Below are 16,292 nucleotides of genomic sequence, written 5' to 3'. Positions count from 1 at the left end.
GATATCAGTGACGTGAATACAGTTTTTAATGATGATGATGTAGCTGATCACACTTGGAAGCCGGGTGAATTAGGTGCTTCATCATCATCGGGAAAATAGGGTGGCAGCTTGTCCATGAGGCAGCGGCGGAGCCAGCAAGTCTAAGACTTCCTGTATCCAAATTTTATATTTTATATTTTATTTTTCATGTTTTAACTATTTATATTTTTCTATTATTCCATTTTTTGTATCTCATCATTATCTAATTTTTTCAATTTTCCGATTTATTATATTTTATATGCAGTATTTTATATGCACTACTACTACTATATATGCCTGATTTTTCCTAGGATTAGCTAACTGAAGACCTACCACTCACATTGTATTGCACTATACTATTGCAATTGTTATACTTTTTATTGTCGCTATCCGGCACAATTAGCCATTTCATAATAAATATTCTCTTTCCATACACCACCTATGACCAGAGTGCCATCCCTTTATTCACGATTTGTATAGTGTCCCAACTTTTTTGGAATCCGGTTTGTACATGATCCTCTGTGGGCCAGTCCGAGCATGTTTTGGGTCCTTAGGGACATGGCAATACCAATTTTGTGTAATTATTTTAAGAACAAGAAATCCTTTTTTTCCCCAATTTTTTTTTAAAATATTTTAAACACATTCTTATTTTATTTTTTATTAATCTCAATAGGGAAGACGAGTATCCAATCTTCTGATCACCTCTATAATACACTGCAATACTTCAGCACCTGTCAGTTTTACATTGACAGGCAACTCATTTGAACCTAGGTCTGGCAAGGCCTAATAGACTTGCATATATGCTAGACCTCTGGCAGCCTCAGCAACCCATCAGATAGTGTTGTGGGGGTTGTCAGTCAGTTTGTCAAACTGCAGCATCGATGGTGTGTAACAGCCAGGATCTAAGTTCTCATACCATACCAGTTATCATATATAAAGGAGGTGTACAGGATTAGAAAAAAAGACTGTGCAACTTTTTCTAGAAAGTGCCATGGGACACGTCTGATGTTGTCGGAGACAACCCATGTGGCTGTGCTACAATACCACAAAAACCTGTAGATAGGTGTGCGCAGTCTTTTAGAAGCACACAGCCATGTTTTTTAATCTAAGATGACCTCTTTAATGCTTAGGTGACGATTTGGCACCCGATCATAAATTGAGAGAGCTTTGATCATTTCTTTTCACTTATATTTTGGCAAAACAATATCATTTTCGGAAAAAAATCTATAGTTCTTGGATGGTGGAAGTTATGCTTGCTGAGGTTTGTAGTTCATTGACAGCTGAAAAGACACTGATTAACTCTTCTTGGTATGCCATGGAAGATGTCCATGGTTCACTATGCACATTTACATTTCCTTCTGAAGAATTCTTTGAAACTATTGTAAAATACGTTTCATCTCTAAGTGCAGACGATTATTCTTCCATGTGTTTGCACAACACAGCTAACGTAACATGGTGATCCTTTTCCATATTTAACACCTGTAAAAATGTAAGCACTCAATCATAGACAGAATGCATGCATCAAGGTGTTTATGGCAGGTTGAGAAAATATCTGCTTTTCCAGAGACTGTGAATCAAGGAAACGGCAGCATTTTGAAAGCCAAAAAGCACATTGCTAGCAGCTTAGATGCCAAGGGTAACATCAATCGTCTGATGTCTGCTAGAAGATTATAGAATTTGGAGTGATTTGTAATAACTTCTGCTTCAGTCCAACCTGTTTCATTGCTTTAGAACAGTACAATTTATTTTATTTTAAAGATTGGTGTATAGCATCTAGAACTTAAGTTTTATGGACTTTACAACATTCAACATGTATGCTTAACCAGCCAAATACGCCAAGCAAGGAGGCAGCTCGGCTGCTGATAATTTTATTTATAGCAAGGGGAAATCACAGTTCAAGAAATTCTAATTTATAGGAATTGGCACTTGTTTATGGTGTATTTAGGAAATAGAAAGAAAACGAAAATCAGAAAGTATGGTATTTCAGATTGGAAAATATTCCCACTATCTAATTAGAAAGGTTTTAGAAGTCACTCTGGATTTTTATGTGATGGTATGTTGTGTTAAAGGGAATCTGTCACTAATATTTGGCCTAAGTAAGTAATGCTACAGTGATGTATACTCAACTGTGGTTTAACCCCTTACAGATATGGCAATTTAATTTTCTGCTCCCTGCCTTCCAGAGTCATAACAATTTTATTTTTCCGTTCACATAGCCATAAGCGGACTGCGGGCTTGTTTTTGTTTTTTTTTTGCACTTTCTAATGGCACCATTTAATATTGCATATAATGTAGTAGGAAGCTAGAAAAAATTCCAAATGTGGAAAAAAATGTAATTTCTGTCACAGTTTTGTGGGTTTTGTTTTTACAGCATTCACAATGCGGTAAAACTGACCGGTGCCCTTCATTCTCTGGGTTAGTACAGTGATTCCTCAAGGTTCAATGGCCTCAGGATTTTTTATTTTTTATTTACAATGGTCTTTTCTGACCCACCGTAAGTTGAAATTAGACTCAACATACAATGTCTCAGACTGAGATCCAACCAATCAAGGCCACTTCTCTGGTAAAATAGCTGTATTAGTTGGCAGTTATCAACTATTCCTGACTGTTATATGTAACAACTTGTTTTATCTGTCTTAGTTATCTGCTTATTTTTCTTAAATCTTCATTTTCTCTTATTTTGGATTACATTTTGGGGCTATGGAACCAATTACTCAACTTATAATGGTTTCAACATACAATGGTCGTCCTAGTACCAATTAATATTGTAACTTGAGGGACCACTCTAATACTACAACAAATACATATTTTACTTGTGTTTAAATGCTGAAAAAATAATAAAAGCTTTGGAATGTTTATTTCTGATCTCCATAACTTTTTTGACAATGAAAAAACTGTGAATTGGCCATGTTGATTTTTTTTTTTCCATTATGCCATCCACCGTAATAGATACATTTTCTAATATTTTAATAGTATGGGCATTTTTGGATGCAGTGATGTCTATGATGTTTATTTTTATATTTTACAGAATTTAATTTTTAAAGAGAATTAAGTATATATTGCATATTCCAATGCCGTGCTGCCATCTATAGGCATGCATTGTAATATACCAGTAATAGGCCTAGAAGCCTAGTACAGGCTTTGGCTTATTACATCTATGGAATGACATACCCAGTCTCAGCCAGGGAAATGAATTCCAGCCTAGGAAGCACACACTTCCTGCTTTTTTTGTGATAACACTGACAGCATTATGTCAGTGCTATACAATACACTCTAGAACTGTAAGGGTTACATAGCATCATAAATCAGTATAATGCTATGCGACCCCAGCAGTGCTAGAAGTTCAGGATGGGAGCTGTCTTGTACTTACTTGCTGTGTGATTACTCTGAAATAGGTTTGTGCAACCACTCCCAAGTGCTAACAGCATATTTGGATGGACATTTCTTTTACAGGAGTATACAGCACTAAATATGTATTAAGTCATGTGATATATTATCTGATGTTTTCTTTCCTCATCTTCTCCATTGGAAGCAGGGTGCCCTGACATCTTTCAGCTACATTTTAGATTCCTTACTTTTCCATCAACCCCCCTGGTGTCCCAACAATGTTATCCTGCTGCTACCCCCAATTCTTCACCCACTATGTTCTCTAATGCCCCAAATACTATACTGAATAAATAACAGTACCATACAGATAGTCCCCCCCCCAATAGTAATAATACTCCCTACAATAGTAATTCTCACCCAGAGTGTCCTCATTGCTAATAGTGCCTCCTACAGTGATAATGTTCCCTGAGAGTTCCCCTGTTGGTAGTAGTGTTAAGCCCTTAGTAGTGATAAAGCTCCCTTTAGTTATAATAAGACTCCCTAACTTACCCTCCAGTAGTAATATGACCCCCTCTATAGTGCATCTAGTTGTTATAATGTCCTCTAAAGTTCCCTGTAGTTATAATGTGTCCTTGTTGTGCCACCAGAAGTTATAATTCCTCCTTGTAGTCTCCCTAGTAGTTATAATACCCCTTCTATTGCCTGAGTACTTATGTCCCTCTGTAGTTCCCCAGTGGTTATAATGCCCCTCTGCATTGCCCAAGTACATATGTCCCCTGTAGTGCCCACAGTAATTATAGTGTCCCCCTCTGGTATCCCTAGTAGTTATAGCCCCCCTGTATTACCCCCTCTCTATTGCCCCAAAAGTGACTGAAAAAAGTACTAACCTGAGGCTCAACGAAGCAGGTCACACGCCTCTTCCAGCCTGCTGCTTGAGTTGCCCATGTCCTGGTGCAGACAGTCACTATAAAGTAATTGTGCCACCTGAGACCCAGCATAGGTGGTCACGATAATGTCATTGGTTCCAAGACCCCACCACACTATTGAACTGTATCACCGTTCTGAGGACAGCAATACACTGGTATCTGTGGTTGCAGTTGTAGTGGCCACTCAGGGGTCACTTACATCTCTGGAATTGCCATCTTCCAAGTAATAAGGTTAACACAACTTAAGAACCCAGTGCAACACAGCAAATTTGGCTGCAAACTGGCTGCAAACAACCACAGTAGATTTTCTCATTATCAAAACCTGGGTCCACCAGCCCCATGTCCCTAAAACAGCAGTCACAGTTCATACCATATGCATAGTCTTGGCTCCCACATGTCTCAGCTGGCACTGCCAGTCTTCTTCCCAACTCTAGGAGCCCAACCCTTATTTAAATGAACTCTACTGTTGCCTTCTAATGAGTTTCATTGTCAACCCAGTTGTCTGTGGATCGGGGGGAGCAAACTTTGCCAGTTGTCTCTTTCTTATCCAGGTCTACCACTGAATTAGTGGCACAAATATACTATTCTGACAGCCACACTAAGCATCTGGACATAAATAGATTTACTAAGCCTATAGATGGTGCACACTTAGACAGACTGTCTAGACATGCACCAAATTTATCACAAATGTATCACATTTATCACACTGACGTTATCTAACGTTGTACTAACTATTTGCTGGCTTACTTTAAGACAGAATTTTACACTAGAATTGTGGACCAATTTTGGTGCAAAGTGTAGCATCTTAGGCCATGATCCTTTCCACTGAAGCCTCAAAATATCCCATTAAGCCATGCCCCTTTTTTGAGTTAGGAAAATCTGGGAAAATCTGTGGATCAATGTATCTTCCAGGAATTATTTGATTCAGTTACAGATCATTAGATCATAAATGCAGACTGCTTTATGTGGAGCCTTCCAAATTATGATGAGTATAAGAGTACACATCAACTATGGTAATCTTAATATGTTGAACCAAGTTAACAGGAAATTTAAATGATAAAATGGTGAAACATTCAATACAGGCATGATAACAAATAAGTTCAGTATAAATATTTCTAAAGATTTTCTTTTTTTCTTTTTCTTTTTTAGGAGCAACAGTCTTTTTACTGAGGTCGTTCAAATGAGCTTCGAGATCACCAGTTTCAGCAGCCTGTCTGGTACCCAGCCCATTTCATGGCAGCTGGAGTATCTTGGAAAAGTGGCAACTGACATAGTCCTATCTGAAGTCTATATTAGCCAAAAAGATATATTGGGAATTGTCCCCCTGTCTATGGTAAGAATATTTCATTATATTGTACACAGACTGTGGTATAAAATGTACTTGGTATGAGCACTTAGATAAAATTGTAAGTCTTAGTCATGCACACAAATGTTATTTGGTTCCGCATCCTAGTCGCATTTTTTGTTGTTCGGATGCGGACAAATGCACTTTAGCGGGGCCGCAAAAGATACGGACAGCACTCCGTGTGCTGTCCGCATCCATTGCTCTGTTCCGTGGCCCTGCAAAAAAATTAAATAAAATAGAGCATGTAGTATTCTTGTCCGTTTTGCGGACAAGAATAGGCATTTCTATTATGGGCCATCTGTTCCGTTCCGCAAATTGTGGAACGCACAGAGGCGGCACTCGCGTTCTGCAAATCCGCAATCTGCGGACCGCAAAACACAGCGTGGTCATGTGCATGAGCCCTTATACAGATAAGGGGATATCTCAAAGTTGTTTTTTTTCAGAGCACTGGACAGAGATGGATGTTTGCCCAGTGTATAAGATGCAATGTACAATATACAATACACCGGGCATAGCGGTGTACATTGCATACTGTGCACCGTGGTATATACTGTGGTATAAAATGTACTTGGTATGACCAGATAGATAAAATTGTAAGTCTAATAAAGACAAGGAGATATCTCAAAGGGGGCTTTTCAGAGCACTGGACAGAGATGGATACATGGATTCCCGGAGTACGGTATGTGATGTACAAAATACCTATGGATATATGTAAAAAAGTGCATCATGGAGATGACTAGAAGCTCCTGAGCTGGGTGGTCCCCTATGCAAAATTTGCAACACTATCTTTGCTTATTACACATCACTTTTTAGTACTGGTTTCCTTATTTGGGGCAGAGGGATCTTTTGGGACCCTAAGGCTACAGGGTCTGTTAGTATAACCACTGCACCCCCTCTAGAGCATCATCATTTTCCTAACACATCTATGATTAGATATGATGGGGAATCAGGTGCCATCAGTTGGCTCCTGGGCCAGGATTAACCTTGATCACATATATTCATTTAAAAGGGGGGAAAAAGTTTGAAGCACTGCAGCCAGGTGAAGTACATGCCACTGACTGTAGGCAGGAATGAATCATATAATTATTTTTCTATAAACTGGTAGGAGTCAGCATTTCCTCAAAGTAATTTGATACATTTTCCTATGTGAAACTCTTCAAAACCTCAATCTCAACCCTTCTTCCAGCAAATTAGGATTTAGAGACCCTCTAAAGATGAAAGCTGATGTCCTGCAGTATCTGACATTGCTCTCAAACATCCAATATCTTCCACTACTGTTAAATTCAGTCCATTTGTATCCATTAGTTGTGCTATGACATCCCTCCAGCTATTCTTTGCTGCACATAACAAAATACAAGAGAATCAATTATCTGCCAGTATATTACAGTTGGTTGCAGATTCATCTCTAAAGGATGGTTTGGGGAGTTATATGGTTTATGGTATTTAGGTCCTTTGAAAATAATCTAACAGGATAAAATTGTGTGAAAGTCCTTTCATTAATCCCACATGTTCCATTCTTATTTTATTAACCAAAACATTGTGTCTGACAACATTTTGCTCCAGCTACAAGATTCTCCGAAAGTAAGAAGAAGAGAGCTCAGGAGTTTTCTTGTGAGTGTAATCTCGAGATGAGAGACTTCTCTTGAAATACTGCATTCATATCTATTGCTGTAGTCTATGTAATATGAATGTGATGCATTATGCACATATAAACCAGTTTTCAGTTGCCATTTAATAAATGGTACGTAACATTTTCACAAACTTCTAAAATGCCATCGTGACATCTACTAACAACTTCTGCCACACACCATGGAGGTTCTTCGGTGCTAGTGGAGGGCCTTTGATGGCCATTGCATACACTAGAAAATAGTCCAAAGCACTTGATTTTCATTGAAATCACAACTGCAGTATTTTGCAATATAAAATAAATCATCCAGGCATTGATAAAACAAAATATTCAATGTAATTGTTAGAACAGCCAAAGATTAGGATTGGATGTTTTGGTCCAGCAGACCTTCTTCATAGTAATGGCTGTGGCACAAATGTGGTGTGTCCGGGGGCACCTGGATTGTGTTACTTATATCATAGTGACATGATTGTTGGGTGCTGAGACCTTTGGAGATCGCTAAAACGAGGGGGAAAAACTGCTCAGCTACGCCTCTTCAAAACTGATCAGCTCTGCTCAGAGAACATAACTAGTACAGTACAGATTTATTAAAAAAAAAATGTTTTAATCCATACACTGCTTCCTCGGAGATCCAAGCAAAAAACGAAGGGCCACAGCTAATGATAGGTAACACTGGACTATCTCTTTTTTTTCTGGAGATATTATACATTTTTATACTCAAAGAGATAACATGTGTGGTGCTTCAGGGGTTATCTTACAAAGGAGGTATATGTATTTTTGGGATCTATATTTGTGGACCGAAACTCAGACACGGCCATGTGCAAAGACCTGGTGATAGACTCACTTGAGATGGGTAGAGTAAAACAGTCAACGAACCTCAAATATAAAATACTAGAATGCTTTACCCTCTCCTACACCAAGCTTCTTTAAGGTACTGTAAGACTTGGAGTAGGGTTCCCCTCCAATAAAAAAAAACATGATAATAAAGTATCAGAATATTAAAGCTTCAACCCCAAATTCCTAAGGCATAGTTTTTCTTGATCGATCAGGTTTAAAGAGATCTTTGATTCTGCTCACGGAAATTACCATAGTAAATCTTTTTAATACAGAACTGCGTGATGCTTGTTGCATAGTATAATTTGTAGTGTCAAGTGTCTATTTTACTGGGAGATTCATTGCATGACCTTTCCAAGGTTGACTTTAGTACTTTTGCTCCCTCCTGCATTCTGCTTGCCACACAGGATTTGGGTCTGTGATACCCAGTGCTTATCCTTCCAGTTTAATCCCATTTTTTTTAAGATGGATTCATTGTTAAATCTGCAGTGGCTTCATTAGAAGCATGTTTGCTTCCACCATATGGTAACGACTCCTGGTAGAGTGGAGGCAGGTTCTGCTACACTGTGTAGCATATTGTCACACTGCATACACATATTCAGCAAATAATTACTCTATTTAGAGGAGTTTTCACTCAGCCAACGGCATATGCTGACAAGTTCTGCTTTTATTCTTCTATGCCATCATGCAAGGTGACCTATTTTCTGTAGAAATGATTTAACGTGCTTATTCTGGTTCACAATCCATATTTTCCTAATGGTCCCAAAAAACTGTGACAAACGGCACATGGTTTAGACAAACTAGAGTATCATTTATGGATATAAATTGAATTTTGGTTTTCCTACTAGATCTGTTTAAGTTGATTATTATCACTGGAGATGAGCGAAGTTATGAAAAATTTGTCTTGGCTGCTTCGTCGAATTTCATAAAGAAATTTGATTTGTGCTGAATTTATTTGTATGTAGCGGGCACAATGACGAGGATCGGCAATTGTGCTGCCCCCCATCATTGAACCCCTCAGATGCTGCATTAATCACTGATCGCGGCATCTGAGGCTACAATGTAGGCCTTTCAGGGGTTAATCAGGATAAAAATTTAAAAAATAAATAGATACTCAACTGATCTATTTGCTTGTGTAGAGGCCATCTTGATTAAAGACACCACGCAAAATATTGCGCACAGCACTAGTATGCATACATTTGCAATGTCGATTTATTGTGTTAAACATGTTTTTAAGAATTTTTTGTGATTTAATAAAAAAAATCTGTGTATCTTTTAGTACCTAGAGGAGAAAAAAAAAAACTAAAATCCTGCAGTTTCACACTGGCCATTAGGCCTAAAATATGTTAAGACTTCCTGTCTTTTGAGAGCAGCTACATGGGCCATAGACACAATGGACAAGAGGAGACCCCATTGACTTGTATGGGAGGGTTTTCTAGACATGCTTTGTGACCTGTGCAGAGGTCAGGAGGGAGCTGATAAGCTGTGATATCCCCAAATGTGAAAGGTGGATCCTATGTTAATTATATAGAGATCTTGCTTGTCATTGTGATTCTGTCTGTGGTGATTCCATTCGGCTGCTTCACCGAATTTCAAAAATAAATTTGATTTGTTACTAATTACTTTGTAGTGCACAGCATTCCATTGTATGGAGCTAGCGTAATGACGGGGAAATCGCCCCCGTCATTTAAACCCCCAAATGCCGCGTTCAGGGGTTTAAGTAAAAAAATAAATACTCACCTCATCCATTTGATCTTGGAGAGGCCGCCATGGCCATCTTGCTTGAAGAAAACACACCAATTCTATTGCACTGATGTGATGACGTGGTGACATCACACGTCAGCAGCGTGCGAGAATTGGCGTGTTTTCTTCAATCATGATGGCCGCAGCGGCCTCCCCAACATCAAATGGATCAGGTGAGTATGTAGTTTTGTGTTTTTTACTGCCATTTCAGGCAAAGTTAATTCATTACCACAAAGCGCCAAATTTGGATTCGCTGAACACCAGTGAAAATGATAAAAGCTACTGAAAAGTCAACTGTACAGAACATAAAATTATGACCTATTATCAGACCTATTGGCCAGTGGGAATATTGCTGGATCATATACGTTTTTAAAATATAGTGACGTGGAAAATGAAAAAGAAATAAATATGTTTAACAGAAAAATTTGATTTAAACAGGACATTTTCTCATGACATACTCACTTGAAATACACATATATAAAACTAGAGGACATTTTAAAGTTATGTATAAAAAAAAAAAAAGGTACCAATTCTGCATGACATAACCTAAATTTGCAAACATGTATAGATGTACTGTATGTGGCTTCGCCGCAACTATAACCCCCTGGAAAATGCTTCTACCATTTATGAGTACGTTGACCTAGCTTTTGCTCTGTTCACACTTGTGTTCAGGGTTATCATCAAGCTTGACAGCAAACATAATGAAACCCGGCCAAAATCAATTAGATTCACCAGTATCTGTTATAAAATGTATACTTCATTGCTGTCAGGGATCTGCCATGAGAGGAAGCCATCGCTAACAGCCAACTGTTTTTTTTTTTTTTGGGAACAGAAAATGTAGCATGAATTTTCCACTTTTCAAAACAGAAACATATTAGAGATCAATGAAAGTAAGTTTCTTTTGGAGTAAGGATATCATTCATTTTGTGTGTTTCGAAAAGTAGAAAAGCGATATTTTGTCCCAGAGTTCTGCTTCCTCGTGGCATTTCTCTATACACACCTCATTACCTATAGGTAAACAAATTGATACATTCACAACAATGCTAAATGGTATTGACAACCAGTCCGTATCTTTAGCATCCCGCTGCTATAAACTAATTGCTTGATATCTTGGCTTTGTCACAGGTCTGCCTTTGGTCTGGTAATTCAGGAACCAATACGTATGCACAGAACTCCTGGGATTTTCATTTGCTTCAAATAGCTGACTCAGAGGACACTGCCACCTTCATGTTAGCCACTGTAATAATTCACAGGGTGCAGGATATCTCATAGGCTTCATCACAGCTACACATATTTTTCTTCATAAAATTGCAGTTTTTATTTGGTTGTGTTATGTTTTGCTATTTCAGATGTTAAAAGTCTCTAATTTCTCCATACCAACTCCTATTTAGCTTAACTTTAAATTATAGTGTGTTCCCTGCAAACCTGCAGGTTCCCGTAGATATGAGAATTTGCCAATTTAATCCCTTTATCAGCGGCAACAGTGTTAAGTTCTCAGGGGCTTATGAACACATGATTTGTGCCGTGGTGGCATTACAGAGTGCAGATAACTCTAATAGTTGCAAATCATTAATGGCATCGCAAAGTGTCCATCTTGGATGTCTCTGATGCATGTTATAGCCAGCAGCAGCAAGCTAGGGTAATGAGCAAGAAGGTAGTTATTGCTAGTGCTTATCTAACTACCTTAAAATGGATGTAAAATTACATGGCAACTGTTGCTTAAGCAACTTGGGTATTACAATTCTCATTTACTCAAAAACATGACTAGTTTTACTTATTCACATGTATGCTTACTGCATACATACTCACTCTGGCCATAGTGGAGTGGCTGATTGGTACCCTCTTGCCACCCAGTACTTAGAGCATCAATCCCCCACTAGTTATGCTCCAGTATTGTATCTAGAATGCTAGGAGACAGCTTAGTGCTGGCTTTGTAACAAGCCAATGGTACAGTATTACCACTGGGAATTACAATTGTTTGGTATCTGATACAGTATGTACTTACCTCAACAGCTGCTATACTGAGTGAGACAGTTTTAGACACAATTTGGCCGCTGGTACTATATCTGTATACCAAGCTAGACATGTTGCTGATTCATAATATTAAGGCAAACATCAACAGAATCAGAATATCAATGGACAAGTAAAAGGATCTGAGCAACTTTGAGAAGAGCCTAACTGTGATGTCTAGATGACTAGGTCAGAGTATCTCCAAAATGGCAGGTCTTGTGGAGTGTTCCCATAATGCACTGGTTAGTACCTACTAAATGTGGTCCGAGGAAGAACAACTGGTGAACCAGGAACAAGGTTTTGGTCACCTAGGCTCATTGGCACGTGTGGGAAACAAAGGCTATACTATATGGTCCAATCCCACAGAAGAGCTACTGTAGTACAAATTACTGAAAAAAGATAGTGCTGACTATGATAAAAGGGGTGAGAGAACACAGGCATTATAGCTTGCTGCATATGTGGATATATAGCTGCAGACCAATCAGAGTGGCCATGCTGACTCCCGTTCACCACAGAAAGTACATGTGAGCAAAGCGCACATGAGCATAAGATCTGGACCATGGAGCATTAGGAGAATGTGGCCTGGTCTTATACATACAATGTTCCTTTACATTATGTCTATGATTGGGTGCTTGTGTATTGTATTGCCTACCTGACAAAGATACTTATGGTCCAGGCATTCATGTGGATGTTGCCTTTACATGAACTACCTTGAATTGTTGTACAGTACAGACCAAAAGTTTGGACACACCTTCTCATTCAAAGAGTTTTCTTTATTTGCATGACTATGAAAAAATTGTAGATTCACACTGAAGGCATCAAAACTATGAATTAACACATGTGGAATTATATACATAACAAAAAGTGTGAAACAACTGAAAATATGTCATATTCTAGGTTCTTCAAAGTAGCCACCTTTTGCTTTGATTACTGCTTTGCACACTCTTGGCATTCTCTTGATGAGCTTCAAGAGGTAGTCACCTGAAATGGTCTTCCAACAGTCTTGAAGGAGTTCCCAGAGATGCTTAGCACTTGTTGGCCCTTTTGAAAATAAAGAAAACTCTTGGAATGAAAAGGTGTGTCCAAACTTTTGGTCTGTACTGTAGACCAAATACCCTCCTTTATTGTAGTGGTATTCCTTAATAGTGGTGGCCTCTTTCAGCAGGGTGATGCACCCTGTTACACTGCAAAAATGACAATGTTGTTCAATCTGACTGAGCATTTCAGAATGTGCTTGAAAAACAGATCCTATTAATGAAAGTCTTGCCTCACAACTTACAGGATTTAACCCTTTCAGGACACAACCTATTTTTTTATATTTTTTTTTTCTTCCCAGCTTTCCAAGAGCCATACTTTTTTCATTTTCTCTTCACATAGCCACATAAGAGCCAGTTTTTTTTACAGGACAAATTGTATTTTTTAATGGCACTGTTTATTTTGCCATAGCTTGTACTGGAAAACGGTGAAAATTCTTTGTGGGGTGAAATTGATTTTTATTTTATTTTTTATAAAGAGGCAAGTGGCAGCATTGGCACTCGCCTTTTTAAGAAGAAAACAGCAACTAATAGTTTGCTAGGCTGGGAGAGCTGCCATTTATCAGCCCTTAAAGGGTTTGCCCAAGTTATATTTTTATAGGAGCGATCCATACAATTGAAATGAATGGGACAGCTTGGGTGTAATTACACCTGCTCACCACTGCAGATGCAACGACGAGCAGGTAAACAATGAAGAGGAGGCAGCGCTGGCACGGCGCGTGCCTCCTTTCAAACAGCTGATCGGCGGGGGTGCCAGGTGTCAGACCCCAGCCGATCTGATATTGATGACCTCAAGTCATCAATAAATATCACTTGGACAACCCCTTTAAGCGTGGTATCCCCAAGGGCCAATATTTGCGGCTATACCAATTTAAAACAGAGATTACAGTGCCAGGGTTATCCTACAACATGCCCTTAGTTGTGAAAGGGAGTCCCTGTTGAACCAACGAACGAGGACTGATGAATCTGAAAAGATTTGCATCATCGTAAACTTTGATGAGGCACCTGGCTCAGTAAGGGAAGTGCTCTCTAGATTTTGGGGCATTGAACAGGCTGACCCTGTTGTGGGGCATTTGGTAGGCAGTTATTACCTATTACTGGGGTAGAAACATCTGGGACCATTTGGTCCACAGCTTTTACCAACCCCTTTCCCAAGCCTCTTAATGGCTCAAGAATCCGCTAATAGGTACTTTTAGATGTGGAAAGTGCATAGCGTCTGGATCTATCAGGACTGGCAATACCTTTATAAGTACACGCACAGACTCCAGTTATGGCATTAGAACCCTTATCAATTGTAGGACTACTGGTTTGGTCTATCTGTCTACATGTTCATGTGGAGCCCAGTATGTGGTGAAAACATTGAAAAAACGTAGGAGATAGAGAGGGGAACATTTGAATTACATTCTTAATGGGTCACATTAGAGGTTCACACTGGAGGTCCAGGGATGATCAAATTTCAAGGGATTGAGGTCATCAGACTATCACGGAGAGGGGGAGACCTTGATAGATGTCTCCTAAAGAAAGAGGCGCAGTGGATTCTCCGCCTCAAGACAGTGCGTCACGATGGCCTGAATGACCATATTTCTTCTACGTGTTTTCTGTAATGAGTGGACATTCCTTTATGGACTATAAAACAGCACCTTAATTTTATTTTTATAGGATTTTCTAATAATGGTTACCTCTGTATTGTTACCACCTTTAGGATGTCCAGTAAGCCTGGGCATATATGATCTTATTATGTTGGTCCTTTTAAATTCTGTGCTGCTTTAAATTTGAGTCCTGTCGGATGCCAACGAGTAGACCCCAGGGGGCCCTGACAGGGGACTAAACATCTTGGTCCAATGGTGGATTACATTAGTTATGGAATTTCCTTTTGAGATCCTGACCATCATGAGGTACCATTGTTTTAATACTAGGTGTATTTTTTAGTCAGCTGTGACATGTTTAATGCAATAGTCACTAGGATTGTGTTCAGATTGTGTGGCATTATGTTTATGACGTTGTTATAAATATGTGCTGCCTAGTATATATACCCTCTCAGTTTGAGCCACCAAACATATTAACTTCGCTGTATGTCCCTGATTTACCTATAGGAGACTTGTGTTTTCTTCCCCTTTCTGGCCTCCCAAATGTTGTGACAGCTGCATTTTTGCCATGGGGAGCGTCTGGCTTCTCGGCACTCTCCAGAGTAATCACAGCGGTTTGGCATTGCCCTCTGTTATGGGTGGGGTTAGGCTGCTTAAATACTTTCAGTTTTGGCGGCCGCCTTACGGCCCTACTAGTGCCAGATGCACTGCCATTGGAGAGTCGGTGGCAAGCACTTTGCTGCTTTATCGCTTGTAATACTGCTCTCGGCTATTCATGTATTGAGGGCTCCTGATGAGGCATCCTTTGATGAAGAAACATGTTGACAACACAGGAGCAAATAACCTTTGTGTCACAATCTGCAACAGAAAACTTGCATACATATGATTGTTCTGTCCCCACATGAAGGCGAATGAAGGTGTAACTGATAATGACCTTGTGACTGTCCTACCTTCGTATCCAAGCAGTGGAGCAGACCGGACCGGCAGGTGCCCAGGTTAGATGGATCCAGACGCAGACATGAGGATGCAATCAAACGTGGGTTTATTTGATCCAGAGCAGTGACATACAGTGATGCAGTACAGTGATGCAGTACAGTGATGCAGTAGATGCTGTGATGTGGATGCCTTTCCTGAGGCAACTGCTGAGGCAACTGCTGGTCAAAAACTGATGCCTTCACAAGCCAAGGTGTGAGTCTCCAGTCACAAGGAGTGCAGCACTGAAAATGGCTACAGGAAGTGACAAGACCAAGGCTGCTAAAACCACGCCCAGCAGAGAAAAACTTTATAGACAAGGAACAAGGCGTGCAGCATACGAATTCCGGCCAGCAGATGGCAGCAGAGAAACAATACGTAGAAACAACATAGAAAAAGGAGATATAATAATACAGTGCATTAATTAAATTTGAAAGAAACAGCACACTCCCCGTCTGAAATTCACTTTGGGGATTTCACTATGACGAATGTCCATAAAATATAAACAACCTGTAAAAAGAAACATGTTAGAACGCAAAACATAGATTAGTCCAGTTTTCCAAATTGGAATGGAGAAGATCTGCGAACCTAGATACAGTCCTGTTCACCCAGCAGGGACGTTCTCGATGGGTAGTATTAAGATGAGTTCATTGATTGGTCTTGGGAACGTTTTAAGCTCGCCTTTCCTGAAGATCTTCAACTCCACCTTCCGGACCTTACCATCCTTGCTAGGGAAAACCTTCGAAATTAGCCCAACAGGCCAGTCAATCCTTTCGGTTTGTTGCTCTTTCATCAATACAAGGTCTCCTTCCTTCAAGTTTGGTTTGTTGTGTTGCCATTTTCTTCTTCCTTGAAGAATACTGAGGTACT

General features: G+C 39.4%; 1 protein-coding gene across 1 annotated transcript in view; it reads left to right on the top strand.

Moving 5' to 3' along the window:
• TMEM132C (transmembrane protein 132C) overlaps positions 1-16,292 on the top strand; it is an 805,495-nt gene that overhangs the window by 625,272 nt on the left and 163,931 nt on the right. Inside the window, exon 4 of the mRNA XM_044275646.1 lies at positions 5,421-5,604. Coding sequence (XP_044131581.1) covers positions 5,421-5,604 — 184 coding nt within the window. The remainder of the gene's footprint in view (positions 1-5,420; positions 5,605-16,292) is intronic.

Source organism: Bufo gargarizans, chromosome 1 (assembly GCF_014858855.1).
Source record: "Bufo gargarizans isolate SCDJY-AF-19 chromosome 1, ASM1485885v1, whole genome shotgun sequence".
Taxonomy (NCBI): Eukaryota; Metazoa; Chordata; class Amphibia; order Anura; family Bufonidae; genus Bufo; species Bufo gargarizans.
Note: the sequence above shows the minus strand (reverse complement) of the source record. Positions and strands in the feature narration are given on the sequence as shown.